This window comes from Netta rufina, assembly GCF_964035555.1.
Source record: "Netta rufina genome assembly, chromosome: 1".
Lineage (NCBI taxonomy): Eukaryota > Metazoa > Chordata > Aves > Anseriformes > Anatidae > Netta > Netta rufina.
Window position 1 is genome coordinate 67886983 of NC_140123.1, and position 21962 is coordinate 67908944.

Consider the following 21962-nt stretch of genomic DNA (forward strand, 5'->3'; position numbering starts at 1 on the left):
TATGGGAATCTTAGAAGATAGAAGAAAAGGGATGAAGAGAAGAAAGCGTAGGAACCATGGCAGGGGGGAAGGAAACATGAGATAAAAGGGGGAGATGTATAGTACCCAGGAAGAGAGGAGTGTGTATATTAAGAGAAAAGAGCATCTAGGCAGATACCTGTGATGCTTGGACACGAGAGAAGCAATTCCTCAGGGAATGCAGGAAATGAATTAACTAAGGCAGGTCGTGGGTTTTGTAAAGTCAAGCAAGGGACCGAGAGCCACGGAAACATGGAAGAAGTGCCTCCTCTGAGGCATTTTATACATATTCTCTCGAGATCTGTGCAGCCACTTCTGCGTGGAGTCTGAGTTATCAGTGATCATTGTCACGAAACAGCTGCACTGCTTCAACAGATTGCTTGTCTCTTTACATTATGTTTGTGTGGTTTGCCTTCTAGGACATGCTGTACAAAACAGGCTTATATGAAAATGTAAAGGATGCAAAAATGTGATGGCTGCAGTGGTTTTCATAACTTACTCCTTGGGATATGGGAGAGGCCACGACATTCACCTGGGCAGGGTTGGGTTGTCCAAGGGTAGTAGGATATCTGTGCTTTCCCAAAGGGCCAGTGCTTTCCCAAGCCCATCATATATGACTGGTGGCACCAGTTCCAACATGTTTGTGTGATGTCTCTGAGTTGAAGTCCTGTCTGCCTTACATTAATGCTTTAACTTACATTTAGGAACCCAGTGAAGCCATCTTCCTACAGTACATGCCATGTTCTTACCCCATAAATGGAGAGAGACGGGTCCTTGGGAACTCTTTAAAAAGAAGTCCTGCCCACCTGAATTTAATTAGTGGGCTCAGTTTCAGTCATGGTCTCAAGATGAATTTCATCTGTTGGATAAAATAAAAGAAGCAAATACATCTTTGTCATTACATAAGCATTAACTAATAAAGGTACAATTCAGGTACAATGAACCTGAATACTCCTGCACAATGCTGGGCAGGAAATCCATATGTCCAAGGTGGGAGGAATTTCAATTGGTAATCTGCAGGCCATTATGAGCCCTTCATTCTTTTTTTTTTTTTTTTCTTCTTTTTTTCCATAATTAGAAATATCATATGCATATATCCAAAATATTTTCTAGGACAGGTTATCTTCTGCATGCTACATTATATAAAAATTTAACTGCTCTTTCATTTCTTCTGTAATTATTCTTCATCTCATTTTGAGACCTTTGAGTTGTTTTCAGGTGTCTTAATGCAGTTGCCTAGAGTGTAAAAGCAGCTCATTGTAAAGCATACATATAAAATAGATTAGATGAATTGCACCCTAAAAGTGTCCATTTCTTTCCAGTGACTATTTAGAGCCTGTAGTGACTAGCTCAGCTGTCTACACTTTATGTCTGCAGTAAACTAAGAGTAATGGCTGAGCTAGAACAGGAGACAACATTCAGACTGGTTTCAGTGATGTGGACAAATTAAGGTGCCTCAGACAGTAATGTGAGTAGTTACAGTTTTGTGGACTGCCAAACCTGAAATTATGAACAAGGGACTGAGACTTCTATCTCCTGTTTCTTGCTGAGGCCATGAATTCTTTGTATGACCTTAATTAATGTCATAAATGAGGATTCTGGAAAATGGCGACATCCTTCCAATAATTTTAGATGATAGAAAAAAAATGTAGGTCTCAAGTCCACAGAAGAACTACATTTCAAAAGCTCAAAATTTGGTTTGTTTGTTCTTTATTCGGTTGAATTATCATGCAGACCTTTAATAAGACTGGGTCTGGTTAGACTACTCGGGAAGTCCCATTACACAGGAAGGGCCAGAGGGAGGAATGGGCAGGAGGGAAATAGAGAAGCAATTGCATGGAATGGAGCATCAGTGGCTATTCAACAATAATCTGGCCAGAAGAGAGAGATGTGCTGTCCTGGACCCTGTCAGCACCCCACCCCCAGATACACTGTCCTTTACAGCCTCCACTGTAGTGACCAGTTCGCAGCCAGCAAGGGTTTTTACCATAATTATTCCATCATCACAGGATAGTTTTGGCCTCACATCCACACGTTGTGTCTGACCTGGTCAAAGCTGAAGTGATTGGAGATGCTCTTCCCAGCCTTTCTCCTTTGTCAACAGAGACCCACCTCCTGCCCACAGCACTGTGCATCCAGTCCTTCAAGTGCATGGACTTTAGTACTAATAGCCACTGCTTGTAAATTCAGGCTGTTCCCTCAGGAGTTGTGTGGCATTGGCTCTCTTCTCCTTAGCTCAGAGAACAGGAAGAGCATATGTATCTAACCAATTAGCTAACTCGTGAGCATGCTTCTGCCGCCTCACCAGCATTTCTTCACTGCTATATTTCCTCAGGGAGTCAGGGAAAGAAGAGTTTAGCTTCAGGGCTGGTCTGTGTGTGTATGTTTTCTGTATCTGTCTTGTTTTCCAAAAAAAATTTGAATGGGGATTAATTTTTTTTTTAACTAAACCAACAGTAGACACTACCTTCAGATTTGCTCATAGGATTAATGGACTTTAGCTCTTCTATGCACTGTTTTTGGAAAGACTAGAAATTAAACTTCCCCGGCTCTCTAGAAAACCCTTTGAGGCAGGAGACACCTCTTAGAGTATGTGTGCACCATGCCTAACTGATGGGAATCTCCAGTTCTAATTTGATAAAGTTCTAGCAGTACTAATAGTAGAAGCAGCAATATTAATCATCATCCTCTTCTTCACCTATGTCTTAAATACAATGAAGAGGCATCGGATTTGTATGGGAATTGCTCTGAACCAAATCTTTGATAGTAGGACAGCACAAACAGGTTATCATATGGGTAAATTAATGTGTGGTTTTCCAATAGGTCAAGTATGTTGCAGGGATGGCTGATTGCTCACTCCTACTCTGCATTGGGTTAATGACATGCACATTATAGGCTATCCAATTTCTCACTGAAAGGGGTATCATGCTTCACTTTTACCATGGTATTAACTACATCTTAGGTTCCTATTTATAATGACCAGCATAGAGTGATCCCATTACACTTGCATTGTTTAACAGCCCTTCACCCAGCAAGTGTTTTGGGATAATGAGTGTTGACAAAGGTTTCATTTGGATGGATGTCACTCATGCCTCTGGTTGCACTTGTAGCCTTGAAGAGACCTGAGATACATAGACATACTTTGTGTGAGTCATCCCACCCAAATCTGGACATTCGTACTGTAGATACCTATATCTGCTCATCACCTCAGCCTCTCCTGTACAATTAGGGGAGAGGAATGGACATTTTTAGGGCCCAGATCATCTGGCCTATTTTGGATGTCTATTTCAACATGAAACAGTTCACACTCTAGAAAAGTAGCCCACTGATCAGGGAATGAACTTTTTGACTAGCTCAGATATAGCTATCTATAATATACAGATGAATCCACACACATTTTTTAAACAATAGTATCACATCCTTTTGTTTCTTGATGAAGCCTGGAAGATGTACATCTATAGTACATTGGTCCCTGGAACCATCTTTCTCTGGAAGAGTTTCCTGATATTGGTTTTTGTGACTAATTTATACCTCATTGCAAGTCAGCTTTACTACAGACTATTGTTCCTACTGCTGCTCTCTGTCTGGCCACAACCAGCTTTACTCCAACTAAAAATTGACAAGGTCTCTTCAAGACCTCCATGGAAGTGTATTTCCATGACCTAAGACCATTTTGCTACTTGATCCCTCTGGATCTCCATCCATTTCCGTCCTTACATGCTGCTGAAAATATCTCACTGCAAGCAAACCAACTTTAGTTCCACAGGACCATGTGGAACCTCCCTGCTCAGAGAGGTAGTGTGGACTGGAGAATTAGGGATTTTCTGTTCCTCCCAAAAATAATTGCAGTTGGACACGTGAAGTGTACTGGTAAAAACTTTCCAGTGAATCTTCCCGGTCCTTTTTTTCACCAGGTCTGCTTTTCTCTCCTGGCTGGTCTCTTGCAAGTTACATTGTGTTTGAAAGTGATTTCAAAAAATAGTAATTTTTAGAGAAATCAATTGAGCAAATTACTTGCAAAATAAAACTGGCATCACTCATGTACATTGACAATCTTAAGTATTCCAAAACTGTAAAGGGCCTTAAAATAATTAGAGAAGTTTAAAATTTCTGATTTTCTAGAATCCGTATTCTTTACCTTATCAGCTGCAGGCCTTTTGCTTCTAGCAGATGCATATGAAAGGTTTTTGGGTTTCTGATTAACTGTTTGCAGATACATCTTAAAGTTTCTTTCAGCAGCCACATTTTTCTTTAAATAAACCAGATATGTATCTAAGTTCATGACTTGGAGAGCTGAGGCTTTAAGAAAATCAAACAAGTGTCCTGAAAGCCCTGACAAAATTAGCAAAGCTGGCAATATTGCTGATGCTTTTTATTAGACTTTGTAGTTGGCTTACAGGTTGGTGGGAGTGTAGCTATTCCACTTAAATAGCAGACATATCACTGTAGGGAAGTACCATATTGACAAGTTATGACGCTTTAGCACTTAATCACTGTTTTCTGCTGTTTTACTGTTATCCCTTGAAATCCATATTTTGTGAACCACTGTTTTAGAGAATGAAAAGGTACATAAAGAGACAGAATGGGAAGTAACAGAAAACCTGGAAGATTTTTTTGAACTTTCAAACGGCCCTCACTCTGGCCTATACTTACAGGCAGAGGTGTATTTTTTCTGCATATTTCTGATATATGTCCTTTTGTTGAATATAACTCCTGAACACTGTAAAGGCCTCCATATATAGTGAACCTTTTATTATATATGTAATAAGTTCAGTATGTACATAATGAATGGCATAAAACGCATCCAACTCTACTCTCAGCAGCAGTCTAAAAAAATGTTGTTTATTTTACACAAAGAGTTAAGAGTCCTAAAAATACATCTTCATCCAAGAGAAATGCTGCCCATTCATTTTCAAGATTTACAAGTCTGGAAAGAAATTCATCATGTATAATATTAGGGAGTATGATTAAGAAAAAATAAACTTAACGCAATCCAGCAAGCTTCCTGTAGGTATTGGCTAGCTGGATAATGAGTAAATTAGACACTTCAGAGGGAGGAATATTTTTATCATATGAATTCCAATGTCTAACTGTTCTGCTTATTTTAGGGGACTTTGGTCCCTGTAGAGTGAATACAGCCCTCCTTGGGTGACTCTGAAGACACCCTTGGCTATGCAGAAAGCCTATGCTGCTTTCAGGCACCTCCTTTTAATAGAGGATCCTTTGTGTTGGAGACTGTCTTACATCAGAGACTGTGGATATTCTCTCTTAGGCAAACATTCTTCCAGAGCATCAATAGTTTTCATGTGCAATTACTTAGTTGATCAAATTTTGGTTCCAGTTCAAGAAATTTGAAGACTTTTCACATTGGCTTCTGTTGGTTCAGAATATGGCTGGCCATGCGCTCCATCTTTTCTTTTTTTTTTTCCCTTTCCTTTTCATTTTATTATGCTCAAATTACTGATTGCAAGAAGCATTAGAAAATACTTGCACATTGTTCTGAAATAACATTTTCTGAGCTGTGGTTACATTTGAAATCGTAATTATCCTACTACTTCACTGTCCAAACACCATTATATTTTAGATGTTCTCTTATAACTTGATCATGTTGTGACAGGAACAAAGAGAAAAACTAACAGCCTCACAATACTTACCAAATGAGCATTTGACAATACCACCACACAGCAAATGTTTGTGTGATCTCACAGGATTATAATATCAATACCAGACAGATTATATGCACCGCCTGGTTAGCCTTCCCTCTCCCAGGAGCGACTACATGCCCCTTTGTATGCTGTTTAAATACTTTTTGTATTTAATGCAAAGGTGAAATACGTATATATATATTATATATATATATATATATCCCTAGCTTTCCAGCTAGCTATCCTAGTTTAGCCTCAGCCATATCCCTGCCTTGTTTTCCACCCTTCCTATCGCCATTACTTTATTCATTGTTTGGAAACTTGGTAGCATTTCCCAGTAAAGCCAACACCAGTAGCTCTGCATGAATCATCCTTACAAATTATGACTCATGAAAGCTGTTGTCCTTCCCAACCTCATCCAGAAACCAAAAATATCCCTACCCGTGGGACATGCCCCATCTTTCCCAGCCCTAATGCCCGGCCAGGACCTCTCTCAGGGCAGCATGGTGCATCCTCACCACCTCACCTTTCCCACCCATGGCCATGGCCAGCAGGTGCCATGGGGCTCAGGGTGGCCCCTTGCCCAGGGTAAAATCTCTTCACTGTTAGTGTTTTGGAGTCCCTGAGGAGACCCTGCAGGCAAGGGCAGAGGGGCTTGGTGCTCATTGTTGTCCACTTCTCTTTCAGCCTGAGCCACCCTCGTCCAACAAGTGGCAGCTGGACAAGTGGCTGAACAAAGTCACCCCTCACAAAGCACCCATCCTGACCCACCATGACGGCCCGGCACTGGAGGCCCATCCCTACTACGGCCACGTGAAGGCGGAGCGGCAGGAAGGCGAGAAGACCCCAGCCACCGGCCCAGCCGAGCACCGCAGCGGGGAGGGCCGTACCACCACTGTCACCACCACCGCCACCGTCGGGGACGGGCCACGGCCCAGGACCGCCAACAAAGCACCAGGCAGCAAGGGTGGCCGGCAGAAGTCACCCCCGGCCGCCGACAGCGGGCCTCCAAGGAGGGCAGCAGGGAAGAAGGCACCGCGGCGGGCTGAGAGGACCTCAGCTGGGGACGGCTCCCACTGCCGTGGGGCAGAGGAACCCGCCGGGAGCCACGGCTTTCTGGAGAGCACCGCTGGTGAGGCACCGAGAGCCCGACCTGTTGGCAGTGGCAGCGGTGGAGGCTGCAGAGCAGGGCACCGCCGGGAGCCCCGCTCGGCCACAGCCGGCGAGAAGCGTCGGGCACGGGGGCCGAGCAAAACGGCACCCAAATCCAAGGAGTTCATCGAGACTGAGTCCTCCTCATCGTCATCTTCCTCTGACTCGGGCTCTGAGTCGGAGCGGGAGGAGCGCCCGCTGCCCAAGGCGCCGGTGGCAGCTGGGGCTGAGCCGCGCACCAAGGACGCGGGGACCGGTGCCGCCAGCAAACCCCACGGCGGCTGCAGTGCCTTTGGCTCCATTAATGCCAGGACTAGTAGTGAAATAGCAAAGGAGCTGGAGGAACAGTTTTACACCTTGGTTCCTTTCGGTAGGAATGAGCTCCTGTCTCCTCTGAAAGACAGTGATGAGGTAAAGTCACTGTGGGTCAACATTGACTTGGCTCTTTTGTCCAGGATTCCAGAGCGTTTGCCCGAAGAGCCGCTGGCAATGAGCGCCGGAGCAAACCAGGCGGCCAGCCTCCCGCAGGGTAGTAGTGCTGACCCCCCCGCAGAGAAGGGTTTACCAAAATCTAGAAGGAAACGCAAGGTGAGCTCCGGGAGATGGGGGTGGCTGCTTGGGGTGGGAAGGGGGACACAGCCCAGCCGCGGTCAGTGAGCATCACTTGTGCCCATGTCCAGCACTCAGCAGTGGTGTCCTCACTGGGCTTTGTCCCCTCACACCACACTGGAACCAACAAAACCCCAAGGGTGGTGAAACTCCTGGACCCAAGGAGCTGGTGTTGTCTGCTGGCACATGGCTTTTTGTACTCTGGTGAAAGTGAAGTCAGATAGCTTTTCCTCCTGAGGCTTCTTGCAAAACCAGAGCATTTGGAGGTGATGCTTGTTTTGGCATAGGGAACATTCTGGCACAGTCTGTACGATATCACCACATATCTGGAAAAAAAGCGAGGAAGCATCCTTTTTCCCTTCTTATTGACAACAATAGAATCCTTCAGTCCCTGTAGGCAGCCCTGGCTTATCAGGGACCTGCCTAGCTCTGCTGCTTAATTCACTGACACTTCTGCAGCTCCCTGCTACCTCAGGACCCCCACATGAATGCAAGAGGTGAGAGGGTAGCTGACAAGCCGCCCTGTCCCCAAGCAGCACCAATGCAGCAGCCAGGTGGGCACAGCCCTGTGGTCATATCCATCCCTCTGCCATGCCACTCCTGCACGTTTTCAGAGCTGCCAGGTGCACAGGCTTTATCCCTGCTGAGGAGCTGCCTCCACCCCATGGCTGCAGCTGTCCATCAAGAAGGCTTTCCAGTCCATTGGTACCAATCTGCCCCCAAAAGTCACTCTGAACTGGAATTGCCATCTGCCCGATTTCTGGATGGCTTTACTGTGCAGTTGTCTGTCACCCTCTGAGCTACCATATGTGTGCAGACTGATCTGTATGTTTCTTGGGATCATTTAACCAAACAGCTCTTTCATTTTTTTCTCTCATTATTTTTTGGCTATTTTTTTAGTATCTGAAAGTATTTTTTTTTAGTATCTGAACTATTCTAGCTACTGGTAGAGCAATAGCAGAGAGCCCTGCTATGTTTTGAGATGCATTTGTCTGCATTTTCTTTAGGAAGTAACATGGAAGTAATTGCATAATACAAAATGATGGGGACCAGGTCAAAGAGTGGCAGAAGTAAAAGATTGATGTTTTGTGCAATAGGAAATGTCTGTGTGATGTTGCCAGCTGGTACATCCAGAATAAAACAGGGGGATATGATAAAAGAGCGAAATAAATGCAGCCATTCTAGAAATGCTTAATTTGACTTTCCGTGGCACAAATTATCTTTTAGTCTTCTGTCTTAAAGCATTGCTGTTGTTGGTGGTTTTAGTGTTACAATAAATACAATGGAGTACCAAATTGCTTCTTTGCCTGTAGTAAGACCCTCACTGTGATGACTGCTATGCAAACACACAATATGTGATCCCCCTTCTCAAAATAAGAATAAGTCTAAAAAGAATGGATTATCAGGCATAACTACAAAATTAGATAGAGGTCCTTATCACTTCCACATCTGTCATGATCTCAAGAAGGGCAAAGTAGAGATAGAAGAGGATGGTTAAGCACTAAGGTGGAAGAAGATCTTCACTCCTGTGGGGTGTGATCTATGTTAACCCCATAGCAGCAGCCACAGTGGCAGTGGATAACACAGAAAATGTTGTTGCCATGCAGCAAAGCAATAAACACAGCAAAATCAAGAGATCACGAGTAAAACTCAGTCATCAGTGGAAATTGGATAATGTTAGATGTGGAAAGGGATGTAGACTTCATAGAAGGCTGGGAAAACAGGGTCACTGGGAAACAATGGTAGGACCTAAGGAATTCAACCAAAGTCAAATAGTGGCAGGAAACAGTGGCTGCATTCATACTGCCAGGACAGATAAGGCCAGGATGCAGCACCAAATGATGGCACACAGTCATACACTTTGTTTGATTGTTAGCATGCTTGCTAACGTGGTTTTGGCCTAGGCCAACTTCTGCTCTTCCAGAAGGTGTCTGGCCCCTGGCCTGGGACCAAACCAACTAAGATGGCTCCCTAAAAGGCAGTCCAAATATGATATAGCCTGGTTTCAAGGAGGAGCAAGTTACGTGCATGGAAATGAGCTGTGCCATGCTGGCTGGCCTCAGGGCCTGCTGCTGATCTGTTGTATTTACTAGCACAGGCATAGTTATTGATGACAAGAAAAGAGTGGGAGAGACAAGAAGAATGAGGTTGAGGACTAGGCAAGAGAAAAGTGCACAGGAGACAGGCAAAGATGGCAATATAAAGAAAAAAAATATCCTGAGATGCGAGTGGGAATATGGTTGAAGCAATTCAAGTTTTATATTGTACTCTATCTTATACTCTACGTTTACGTACTGCCTCTTTAGATTTTAGTTTTTCAAGACGTGAACCAATCTTCTCTGATCGCTGTTAGGTATATGCTTGAAGGAAGCATCAAAATGCCAGAAAATACCAGCTCCTGATTTGTCAAAATACTTTCAGATCTATCGTAAATCCAAAACCTACAAGATTATTATTTTTCTCTTTACTCAGTGTGAGAATGAAGAAGAATACAGAGATATCAAGAAGACTCATTTAGAGCGAGAGAGTTCTTCACGATTAGCTGCCTCTGCCCATAACATCACAACAGCAAATCACTGCAATATGAATGAAAATAGGTAAGCATTTTCCTTCTTATTTACCACTGAGTCAGACAACTAGTTGCAGTTTAATGTCGTGTGTTATTTTTGCCTTTAATAGGATTTATTTTTTAATTATCACATTTTATGTTGAAAAATTGCCCAGTGCATTCTGCTTTCTTCTAGTTTAATGAACAAGTTAGCAGCTCTGACACATTTATATACTTGCATTTTTGTTGTATTGCACAAAGTTGTGAGTTCAAGTGCAAGGCTCATGGAACGAGTAATTATGGCTAGAGTAGTGCGATCATCCAAGACATATTTTCAAACACTGTCTTGTAGGCACCAATTCACATGTGCAGCCATCTTTTTTTTCCTTTGTGTTACGAGTTTCAAACTTAAAGTTTGACTGTATGTCTGGGTTTAAATGCAATTGTCTGTAAACTCTGTTTAGATTGCAAAAAATATTCATAACAATGCCTGCAATACTCAGTTCCAGAATATGCATGAGATCCAATATTTTCAGATTACAAGCGATCTATTCTGTTTAAATAAGGTATTTTAGTGCAAGGAACTCAGATTTTAAAAACAATTACATTTTAAAAGGATGAAAGGTGTGAAAAAGACAATGAATATTTAGCTATATTCTGGCATGGTTTGTGTACACATACCCCTATCAATGTCAGATCAATCATTCTGAATCTTTCTGGAGCATTCTAGCAGTGAAACTTTGATGTCTTTTCAAAGTTTAGCTGCATGCTGTTTAGCACACATTGGCCACCAGTATTTCAAAAATATATTATGTTTTTTTTCTGGCAGTATTAGGGTATGTCTTAGAGTGGAGTTGCTAAAATTAGAGAGTATTTGTATTTATTGTAGTAGACTTTTCTGTTGTACACATCACTGATGAGTTTGAGCAATTCTTGTCATTAACACTGGACAAAATCATGATGAAAACTGGTATATATACTGCTTACTGAGAAGTTTTAATTCAATTTATTTGTCCTGGTATAAGTCACATGTTTCATAAAGTGGAAAAAAACAAAAAAAAAAAAAAAAAAAAAAAAAACATACACAAAACTGCTTTATTGTGAGTGACTGCATGCAGGCAAGACATTCCTGTGTGGAATAATTGCCGGAGGTGACTTCAAAATTAAACTTATATTCACATTTTAAAGAAAAGGTACAGCATTGAAGAAACTTCCAGGCTGCATTCCATAGAAGTTCCCTAGGCCTCCTATCTTAGATGTTGACCACACTGGGGGAACTTGGTGTGCTGACTCTAAGAGGAACAGGACGGAGGGTGGAGCGGAGTGGAGACACCGCGGCCAGGCTCTGTGATAAGATGGGAACTTGAAGGTACATCAGAACCGATAAGCTGCATATTTGCTTCCCTGGGCCAGCAGCCTGCCACATTTTTGACAAAATGCTGTCCTTTTGGTGAACTTTTCCCATTATAATATCATTATTATACCAAAACACACCTCCATCCCAAAGGCTACCTGCCTCCGGGTTGTAACCATGCCTCACTGAGCTTTCACTTTAATTTTTTCTAGTCTGTACCTTTAAAAGCAAAGTGAGAGAATTTCACTCCAATCATAACAAAGGTATGTATGACTAGAGTCACTCAAGCTCCACCTGAAAGATAAAAAAATATATATAAATTAGCTTAAGGGAGAGAGGATGTTAGGGAAATACCATCATGTTAGGGAAGATACTCTCGCATAAGGAAAGATACTTTCTGACTTCTGGGATTAGCTGACAGGCTGAGCCTCTCTTTCCTCCCATTGGGACACCTTTGGGTAAGATTCGAACACTTGATTATGCCAAGTGCCTCCCCGGGAAACTTAGAAATCTCTGTAGAGCCACTTTATATCTTTAAATTCATTTGTAGCCAGGCAGTTTTACTTATACTCTTGGTATTTGCACATGCTTTGCTGACAATGAATTTATCACAGACAATCCAAAGAACCTGTGTATCTGTTGCTTTAATAAACTGCACTAACGCATTAATCTACCTGTGGTAGTTCTCACTGAACACAACCAAACTCTTTAAGAGTGATTGTGGTAGTTCATGGAATGCAACTAGGCTGAGGGTGTGTTATGTTATTTGTGCATCCGTAATTGCATTAAAAATTGTATATTAAATACATTGTATTAGGTGCTCCTGGTAGAAAATGTGCATTAAAGAAATATATTTAAAAAAAAAAAAAAAAAAGGTCTTAAATGAATATTCACCCCCTAATTCTTCCTGGGCCTGCCCTAATTCCAAGAAGTCCAGGTGTTTTATGCTACTGTAGGTCACGATATCAAGCTACTGAGGCTGTAGCTAAACCAGCAGCATGTGTGTCAGGACATCCTGTCCCTCTTGCAACCAGCAGCCACTCATTCTAGCACATCCCCCTACAGTTATGCCAGCATATCTGCATGTGGAGCCCTCCTGTAAATTCACTCAAGAAACTTGTTTGAAACTTGTATCAGCACAGCTGGGGGTTGGTAGCAAAAAGGGGAGCAAAAACATCTTCAGACATGAGCATTTTGTATTCCAGAACTACAACCTGATGTGCAGACTGAGGAAGGCTCTGTTTGACACAAGAGGCTGCAGTGACATGCACAGATACCCTAAATATCTTACACCTACATTGGTTGCCACAATTCCAAGTCTCAGCAGAGCAGAGCTCACTGCAGGTTGTTTTTTTGTGGCTTCTCAGTATAATAAGGTCGTGCTGCTGCAGCTCAACTGCTCACAGTATCCTTTGGTGGGTATAAGCAAAGTGCCAGAAGGCATGCAAAAAATCTGCCACACAACTAGAAATTGTATCTACTCCTCGCAAGCCCTGGGCCAAGCTTTTGAGGCTTGGGTAGGAGCCCTCCAAGGAGCAATGGCTTCCAAGGAATGATGGCTTCTTTTGGATGATGTAGCCCTGCATTTTGACAGTGATGTATAGACATGGCTAGCCAAGACATGGTTTTATGTTTGAAAAAGGGAAAGGAAATAACAGCATCAGCCTTCACTTTGAAAACAGTGCTAAAGGTCTTATTTTCCTTAGAGGGAAAAGAAGAACACAGTTGTCCTTTTTACACACCTTGATTCGTGCATTCATAAAGAGCATTGGTCATTAAAGTAAAACAGTTCATGTTGTATTTTAAAAGTACTACACTGTGGGAGACAGGAACGGTTCTGAATTATGATTTATGGCTTCTCTCACAGATAGTTTTTAAAGATATGCCAGATAAATGGACAAATGTATGATAAGTGCACGTTTAATTAGCTCTGTTCTCTGAAATGATGTACAGAAATAAAGTATATTTTGTACCATATTCCTTTTTGTGATTCCATTAAGTGTATACTGCCTGATACAGTAACTATAAAGAAGTGAGAATTGTCTATAAAAAGTAATAGGCTGAATAAAGGGGAATATGACAGGGGAAGGTATTGTGTTAAAATAGTCTGTCTGACCTTAATCACAGTTGTAGTCTTAATGCAAACCATTTCCATTAAAAAAATGTTTATTTTGTGTGTGTTGCTTTAAAATTTTCAGATAAATGTATTTTTTTTTCAGATTAGTGCAACTAAAGCTTATTTTGGGGATATTTTTATGGTTTGTTTGACTTCTCATCCAAAACTTCCTTCAAATAAGTGAAAGTAGAAAATACAGTGTAGCTTTTTTCTTCAGAAGAAGGAGCAGCTCAAATTGCTGTGTGTCTACTGTTTGCATGTGTTTTCCTTTGTCTGCAGTACCAGCTTACCTTTCTTTGTCTTCAAAATCTGTGTTAGATTAGTATAAACAGCTCTACCAAGGGCTGGTCATTGAACACAAAGACAACACAGCCATCTTTAAGCACATTTCCTGTTTTAGTTCACATATGGCTTTATTGCCATGGCTTATAAATTGTCACCTGTAATGGTGAAATAAGGCTCCATAACCTAAACTTACACTTCAGAGCCTAATCTTCGTCTCCAGCTATCCCTTAAGAGATGGTGAGCAAGTGGCCATTTATCTCTGTATTTTTTTCAAGTACTCTGTTACAGACTTTATATTAACTCCAGAATTACAATTTGCCTTGAAGGGAAAGAGGAGAAACATGATACAAATTTGTAAATGAACTCTTGGTCCCCATACTGTAAGCTTGTTTCCAGATACCAATAGACTTTATCCTGCCAGCAGGTTTTAAATTCAAAGTTTTGGTAATATATAAAACATTTACCTTTCTCAAAGCCAGCTTTGTGACACTCCATTACTGTAATTTCCATTTCCAGCTTGGCAATACCAATAAATAAAAATGAGAAAATGCTTCGGTCACCTGTCTCTCCCCTCTCTGATGCATCAAAACACAAATACTCCAACGATGATTTAACTTCCTCCAGCAGACCTAATGGCAGCAGTCTATTACCTTCCATCTCCTCCAGCAAAAAACATAAGGGTGAAATCCAGTCTCAGCCACATCCCGGAGACTTCAATGTAAGTTTATGCTGTTGTTCACAATATAAAACCTAGCTGTATATTTTTCACTTTGTATTGCAGTCCATGATAGCTTTGCAGAATGTTACGGAAAAAAAAAAAGAAGAAAAAAAAATAGCAATAATGAATGTTGTACTGTAAGTTCAGTTTTTCTGTTTTGGAGTTTAGCAAGGCATAGAAGAAAGACAAGTCAGGCTGTAAATTAGACAAATAACAAAAGCTACATAAGCAGAAGGCTAATGCTAGTGGCCCAAAATGAATGGATTTAGGCCTCTAGAGTATTGCTTGGGCATAATGCAGAGCCTCTGTATCCAAAAATGTGGTGCATAAGGCCTCTGCTGTATAAGGCCTCTGCTCAGACACTGCCTAACCATTAGTGCGCCTGCAGTTAGGTAATCCTCTATATCTTCCAAAGAATATTCTCAGACACTTCTGCTTACTGCTGACACCAGTGAACAGCTCAGCACCAGCCTCACAACTCAGCTCCACCAGAGCCCAGTCATTCAGACACTTATCCCATCATATTCTTGATCATGCCTTTTCTCCTTGCAACAGAAATTGTTTATATATTTTATTCAATGCTTATTTGTTTTTTACGCATATGTTATTTGAAACATGAGAGGCTTCAAAACCCTACGTATTTGTGCCTAAGCAACTTTTAGGAAAAGAAAATACCTGAGTTGTAGCAGTGGTCGCTTCCAGACACTTTTGGTTTTGGAAACCTGTGGGGATAACTGCCCATAAAGTCAGATGTATATACTGTGGTTTTTTTTGTTGTTGTTTTGTTTTTTTTTTGACAGTGAAGGGAGAGGTAGTAAGTATAATCTTAATTTTAGACATTTAAAAAAACAAGTTATTGTAAGTTATATTTTTCAAAAATATCTCACAGATGCTTTTGGTAAATTGAAATAAAATTAAGTACATAAAATATGCCAATAAAAAGGCATTTTAACATATAGTAGTGATAAATTTATCTTTTCATGGATTAAATGTAAATTCTTAAACATTTAAACTTCTAAAACATAAGTTTAGAGGTTTATAACCCATTCAGAATTATAATGATATGAGTCTTCACTGGATATCTTGAAAACAATTTAAATTCCTTCACAGGCAAATGTGCTGGAAATCAAAAGTAGAAGGTGATTGCTTTATGATCCACACCCTTAGCAAATGCATTTCACTGAGATTTTCTGCATAGCCTAGCAATGCACCATTTGGTCAACATTTTAACAACCTTTGCAATAAAATTCTTATGTATCTGATTATTCATCTGAAAACTTTAGCCTACTGAACTGATCTTGATGTGCCATATAGAATATGAAAGCTCATGAACTATAAATGTTAAACTTAGCTTTGTTTTACCCCATCTTCCCATTGGGTATCTAGCTGGCATGCCTGAGTGCTCCCTTGAATTTCTGTTAGAGACCACAAGCTGGGGAGTTGTTCTTATCCATTTTAACTTTTTGTCCATTTCCCTATTAAGTTTCCATCTTCCACCTGAAGGAGAACTAATAGTGATTTCTGGCAGTGACTACAAGCCAAGAACGACCTGAGGCTGTCTGCTTTGCACTGTACCAGTGCATGGTTGCCCACATAGCAGGTCACCAGGTGGTAGGAAGGGCTCATGAGGCCACATGAAGAACAGGGCTGCAGCTGAGAGAAAGCATGAGACCCTGCCAAAAGCTGTGCTTCAGCTGTGGTACAGAGCAGTGATCTTTCAAGCTCATCAGAGACCCAGAGAAGAAAAAAGCCTGGGCCTTGGGTGACAAGTTCTCACCACACAGGCACATTAGCGGCGCGGTGTGGAACAAGTCAAAGAAGTGAGCCTTGCTCTCCTGGGGCTAGGTACAATGCTAGTTTGGAAGCTGAAGACTAGAGATGTAACTCGATCTTCTAAATGACCACAACAGATCTATTCTTTAATAATTTCACTGACTGTGTTACAGAGCATTTTGATAGTTACTAATAGTTCAGCTCCATTCTGTCTGTATATCGCACTGAAACTCGAGCCCTTTACAAAGTGCTCTGGTTGGTATTTGTGAATTCATGGCTATCGGTGACAGGACAGTTATACATACTCCTTGCTGAAATAGTAGGAAAGCTAACTGGCACTTTACAACACAATGCAAAGACACTCTGTTGTTTATTAGTTGCTTTTTTGAAGCTAGTAGCCAATTCCTCAATGTCTTCTATGCTGTTTGTTGTCTAGAAAGCAATTCACATCAATTCAGAAAACGTTCTCTGCAATAAGCCACAGTCCCAAACAGAGCCTTGGTCACCTCTGTCCGGCACACCCAGGGACTGCAGAAGGACAAAGCTTATCTTTGATGACATGTAAGTACAGATGGCTTTAAAATAAAGTACAGATGGCTTTAAAATAAAGTAAACCATGTAGTCCAGTAGTATTTTAGTAACGCTGTACATTGAGCAATGGATGAGACATACTGTATGAAGTCTTTGATTTTGGTCCCTTCCAACCCAAGCTATTCTATGATTCCATGAATCTATAATTCTATGATTCTATCATTCTATGATTAAGGCTTATTAGTGCTCTCAGAGCTCAGACATTAATTCTGTACACCTCAGACTACTTACATGTACACATTCATATCAAGGGAGGGTGATGCCTTCTTGTGTGCCCTTTGAAGCAGGGGAGAGGACAGATGGGAGTGTTGACAGCTGCTTTTGTTACTGCTACTGTTGATCAGAAAGAAAGGTATTACAAAGGCAGGGTGAGTAGGAAGCAGCGGTAGTTGCATGAGTATCTGAAGGGATACCTGCTCCTCCCCATCTCCAGTACAGCCTTCAAACATCCCTGCCCTCCTTTGAAAATAATTTCACCTTGTAATTGTTTTTATTTTCTTTTTGGTAAATTAAAACTGCTGGTTTGCTTCCCAAGGTCATTTAGGATATGATATTATTAAAAGTATAAAGTTGAAACTGAATGTTGGAATCCTAATATTTAGAAAACCCAGATTTTTTTTGCCTAGTAATGTTCTGGCCTAAAAATACTGATTTTTTCTGGCTAGTGTAGAAGAAATTTTGTTCAAGCTATGTCTCAGACTGCCTCTAACAAATACAGTTCCATGAGCTGCGTGACCTTGATGCACCTTTTGTTCTTTCACAATTACACCCACCACATCGCTCGCTCTTATATACCTAAGAAAACCCTGGGAAAACAGCCCTGTTTCCTCATGAACTGTTTTCTACCAGAACAAATATTTTTAATAATTACTGGTAATAAGAATTGTAATAATTGTAAGGCTCATTCATATGACCTAGTCTCAAAGACAACTAGAGGGATGACAGCATCTCATAACGAGAATCCAGGGTTCCTACTGTAAGATGTAAATAATTCACATAGACTTCTAAAGGACATAAATGTATTGTATGTCAAGAAAAGAAGGCTGGTGAGATTAATTTCTGCATGCATTCATGGAAGTCATGAGGAGATGTAAATTCAATAAATGTAATCATTCTTTCTTCCCCTTTTGAAGAAAACTCTCCCTTGTGTATATATCCTCATTTTCCCTCCTTCTCGACTTCCCTCCATGCTATTTTTCAACTTTTGCAACACATTTATTCAACAATTTCCATTGAGGAAACCTCAAACTGTTTAGAAGTACTACCCAACTCTTCATATCTCTTGAAATACTATATCATCTGTAATTTACTTGCAACTGTTCAGTTTTTCTGCACTGTAAATGCACATACAAGGCAAAAAGGTATCATTGTACTTGATAAAAGTCAAAATGTAGGATGTGCTCATCTGTTTGGATTAGAAAAAAAAAACACAATCAGAAACACCTACAACAGAACTATTGTGTATCTTCATCAGATTTTGCCTCAAGATGCTGACAAAACACTGGGGTACCATTTTGGCTTTTTTCCCCCTAGAACACTGTCATAGGAAAACTGTTTTTTCTGTCTCTGTCATCTAAGAGGCCATTATCACTTGCTTTCTCCATTAGTGATACATGTGATTTCTCTGGCAGGCATCTTCAATAAAGCTGTTTCACCTTTTCAGAGGGAGATACAATAAAACTGTTAGTATATAGTGCCTTCCATGTAGAGTGTCCCTGAGCAATTTGCAGCCCATAAAAAACATAAATAGATAAATAAAAAACAAAAAGTAAAAAAGTCTGAAAAGCCAAATAAGATAAAACACAGAAGTCAAGTATGTCTTAATTTAGCCTTAAAAATAGAAATGGTTAAATGCCCGTTGTGCTAACTAGAGGAGGGAGATTTTCATGTCATGCAACTGTCATCCACAAGCTGTATCTAGGAAACACCACCAGAATACCAGCTATACTAGACCTTGACTCTGAAATTACCATGTAGAGAAGTCACTGAAATGTAGCAGATTGGACTGGCTGCAAATGTTAAGTGTCAACAGATTCGACTCACATGTTAGAAGGATCAAATTAAACATGGCAGCCAATGTCTTTCAAATCCTTGTACGACCACAGCAGAATATTTGAAGAAATGCAATACAGTGTATCTAAAATTATGTGGTAACCCTAATGGCAGTATTTTGTCCAAAATGATGCCTATGTATTATTTCATCTCATAATCCATGACGTTCTGATTTACAGTAATCCAGACATGGCTTTAATCAGCCTCTATAGTTTGAAGAGACTAAATCTCTTATATTTGATTTAAAACAACAACTAATTTTTTTGACCAATCAGTGTCTCTTTGCTTTATTCTCAATTTATTTTCTCTAGATCATTGACAACAGCTGTCACTAGCAATAAATTGGAACACAAGTAGGTCAATAAAAAGTATATCTTGCTTGGCAGAGTGCTGTATACACATGCATCAAAATATAAAAGTAAATATAGCTAACAGTCTTCAAAAGGCAGCCAAAATACTACTTTCCCTGTTTTGCCATTGTTTACTGCCTGTTCTGAATATGCTTCAAGGTACCCAGCATGGCACATGTATAAATGACATCAGTGATGTTTCCAGTATTAATTCTTAACAAGATTTCCTGGATTTTTGGCCATTCTGACTCTATAAAGAGAACATTTTAAAGGCTACATCATAATGCTTCAAGCCAAATTCAGTCCTGTTGTAATTTTGCTGAATGATAGAATTCCCAATAACTGCATTTAGGAACAAAGTCTGTTGTCTTTGACATGATAAGCACAGACATGCTGTGGGTGCCTGAGGGCACAGTTCCACACCCTCCTCCAAATACGGCATGTGTGGTATGAAAGGAGCAGAGCACACCCAGCTTTCCCATTTCTCCTTATGGCTAAATCATAACTTGTTCCTCAGGATTGCTTTCTTACTTTCATTGTGGCTTACCCTTTCAAACTTGGAGTGAGTTTTTTTCACTTCCATTTATTTTCCATTTTTTTCTGGCCTTATAGGAGCAAAATAATACACCTTTAGCATTTTTATCCAAGTTTTTTTTTATTATTATTTTTTTATCTTTTGCTGAACATTTTTTTCTGCCTTCATGGATTTAGGTGCTACATACACCCAACAGGTTGATATTCTCCCAAATTCAGGGACATACACTGCTGTGGGATAGTATTAATGTGTTTGTTTGTCTATACATAAATCATATGGCCAAGAAATATTCCAGCTGTAAAGATGTTATGGATATAGCTCATAAGGAGCTGAAGAGAACTTCTTATCACACCTCTCAGTTTCAGCTTGGACCCAAATCTCTCATTTTCAGTGTCCTTTTCATTGTTCCTCTGCCTCAAGGCAAAAAGGAAAAGGTGCTCTTGAGCTGTGGCTCCCACACAACCGCTGGAATCCAGCACACTTTACCTTGCCCAAAATTCCTCAAGGACTCCTGGTCTTCTGAAGTGTTTAGAGAGATTTCTGGAATGATGAGAACATTTTCAGGAGCATGGTTAAGGAAAAGGGATTCCTTCTTTCTTCTCATCGGCAGTCTAAAATATTATTGGCCATATGGACCAACATCTACTGTACCAAGGTCCTCACAAATTCATATGCTTACTTTGGGGTGTTCCCATTTTCTTGGCCTTGGGGAATTTCAAGACTTCATCTGATCATTCCATTCTTCCTCTCTTTCCCTTTTAACTTGTGGCACTGAATTTTCTTACGTGCACACTGTTCATGAGAAAACAACATTAAGCTCTTACATAGCAGACACTGCCTCGGTGATTAAATAATTAAATTGCCTGTTCTCTGCATGACCACCTACCCCCTTTCTTTATAGGCCACTTTGTAAGAGCTTGGTTTGGTGGGAAATAGATGCTTAATCGGCTCCAGCAGGAGATTCTCACGGGGTAAAGGATTTATAGCCATTATTCCCTGTTGCCAAAGAAAAGCTGGGGCTGTGGACCTCGTTTGAACTTACAGGCTACATCCATGCCGCTCCTCTGTCCCTATGGGCAAGCGATCCAGCACTGCTTATGGTTATATGATTAAACTGTCTTCACTCCCCAAAACAAAAAACACTCACTGCCTCCTGAGAACAGCCCCCGGCCTGTGCTGTCCCCCAGCTGTGCCCAGGCATTGTCTGGGAGAGAGCTCAAGACTGTGCCAGGGAGAGTATTAGCAATTAAACAGCATGGACATCAAATGACAGAGCTGGTATCCTTGCTCTGTTTATTTCACTAGCACAGACACAGCCAAGGTTTCAGACGTACCATCACCCAGCAGTTTCACCCACACCTTGGCTTCTCACTCATCAGTGCTGGGATCACCAGAGCTGGCTGCCAGGTACTCCGTCTCACAGAAGTCTCTATCTGCCTTTGGATTTCAGTCGCCTCTTGGGAAGTCAGGGTATGATTGCATGACATTTTAAAACAATGTGAGTCTGGGCAGCTGTGGTCCTGCCCTCTCTCCCTAGGTTTGACTGTAAAGGCTTTCCTCAGCCTCTACTGAAATTAGTTGATTTCAGAATATTTATCTAGCATACTACAAAAGAGATACAACTGCAGTTTATCTGCAAGGCTGTGAGATTTTCTCCCTCTGCTTTTAATACAGGAGCTCAAGTGCCTATTGTTAATACTTCTTTCATTCCTCCCTCTTCACATGCACACTTTGCCCTCGCATGTTTTAGTCCAGGTATTGATTTCACATGAATATCTTTAAGTCATGAATCTGGGTCATGCCCAGGAATTAGTAGTGGATTTTGACTCTTTCTCTCAGTCTCTCATATTTCACCACATTGACATAGTTATTCTGGGGAATGTTGTGTTTTTGCCAAAATAGGAATCCCCACTTATTTTAACTTTCTGCGTTTCATTTAAATTAGGTGCCATGCTTTAATTTGGGTTGCTTTTTTTTTTTTTTTTCCCCAACAGTAACTGTCTTTCTAGGTATCTGAACTATTCATCTATTCATTTAATCTAAACCATTGACCTGGTTATATTAAGCCCATCAAGATAGGAGTTGTGCAGTTGTGTGATTGAGTAAATTTTTCTTACATTTGGCCTGACTCCAATCAGATCCTTTGTTCCCGTGTTTCTGAAATGCCTATAGCACTATCATATAAATGGGTCACCAATGCTTTCTCTGCCCTCTAT

The 21962-nt window shown here is 40.8% G+C and overlaps 1 protein-coding gene across 1 annotated transcript in view; it reads left to right on the top strand.

Moving 5' to 3' along the window:
• The window catches only part of AFF3 (ALF transcription elongation factor 3), a gene marked incomplete at both ends in the record, with an annotated part of 325435 nt that overhangs the window by 284070 nt on the left and 19403 nt on the right, over positions 1-21962 (top strand). Inside the window, 4 exons of the mRNA XM_084282865.1 lie at positions 6351-7403; positions 9897-10021; positions 14244-14445; positions 16655-16779. Of these exons, the coding sequence (XP_084138991.1) occupies positions 6351-7403; positions 9897-10021; positions 14244-14445; positions 16655-16779 (1505 nt within the window). The remainder of the gene's footprint in view (positions 1-6350; positions 7404-9896; positions 10022-14243; positions 14446-16654; positions 16780-21962) is intronic.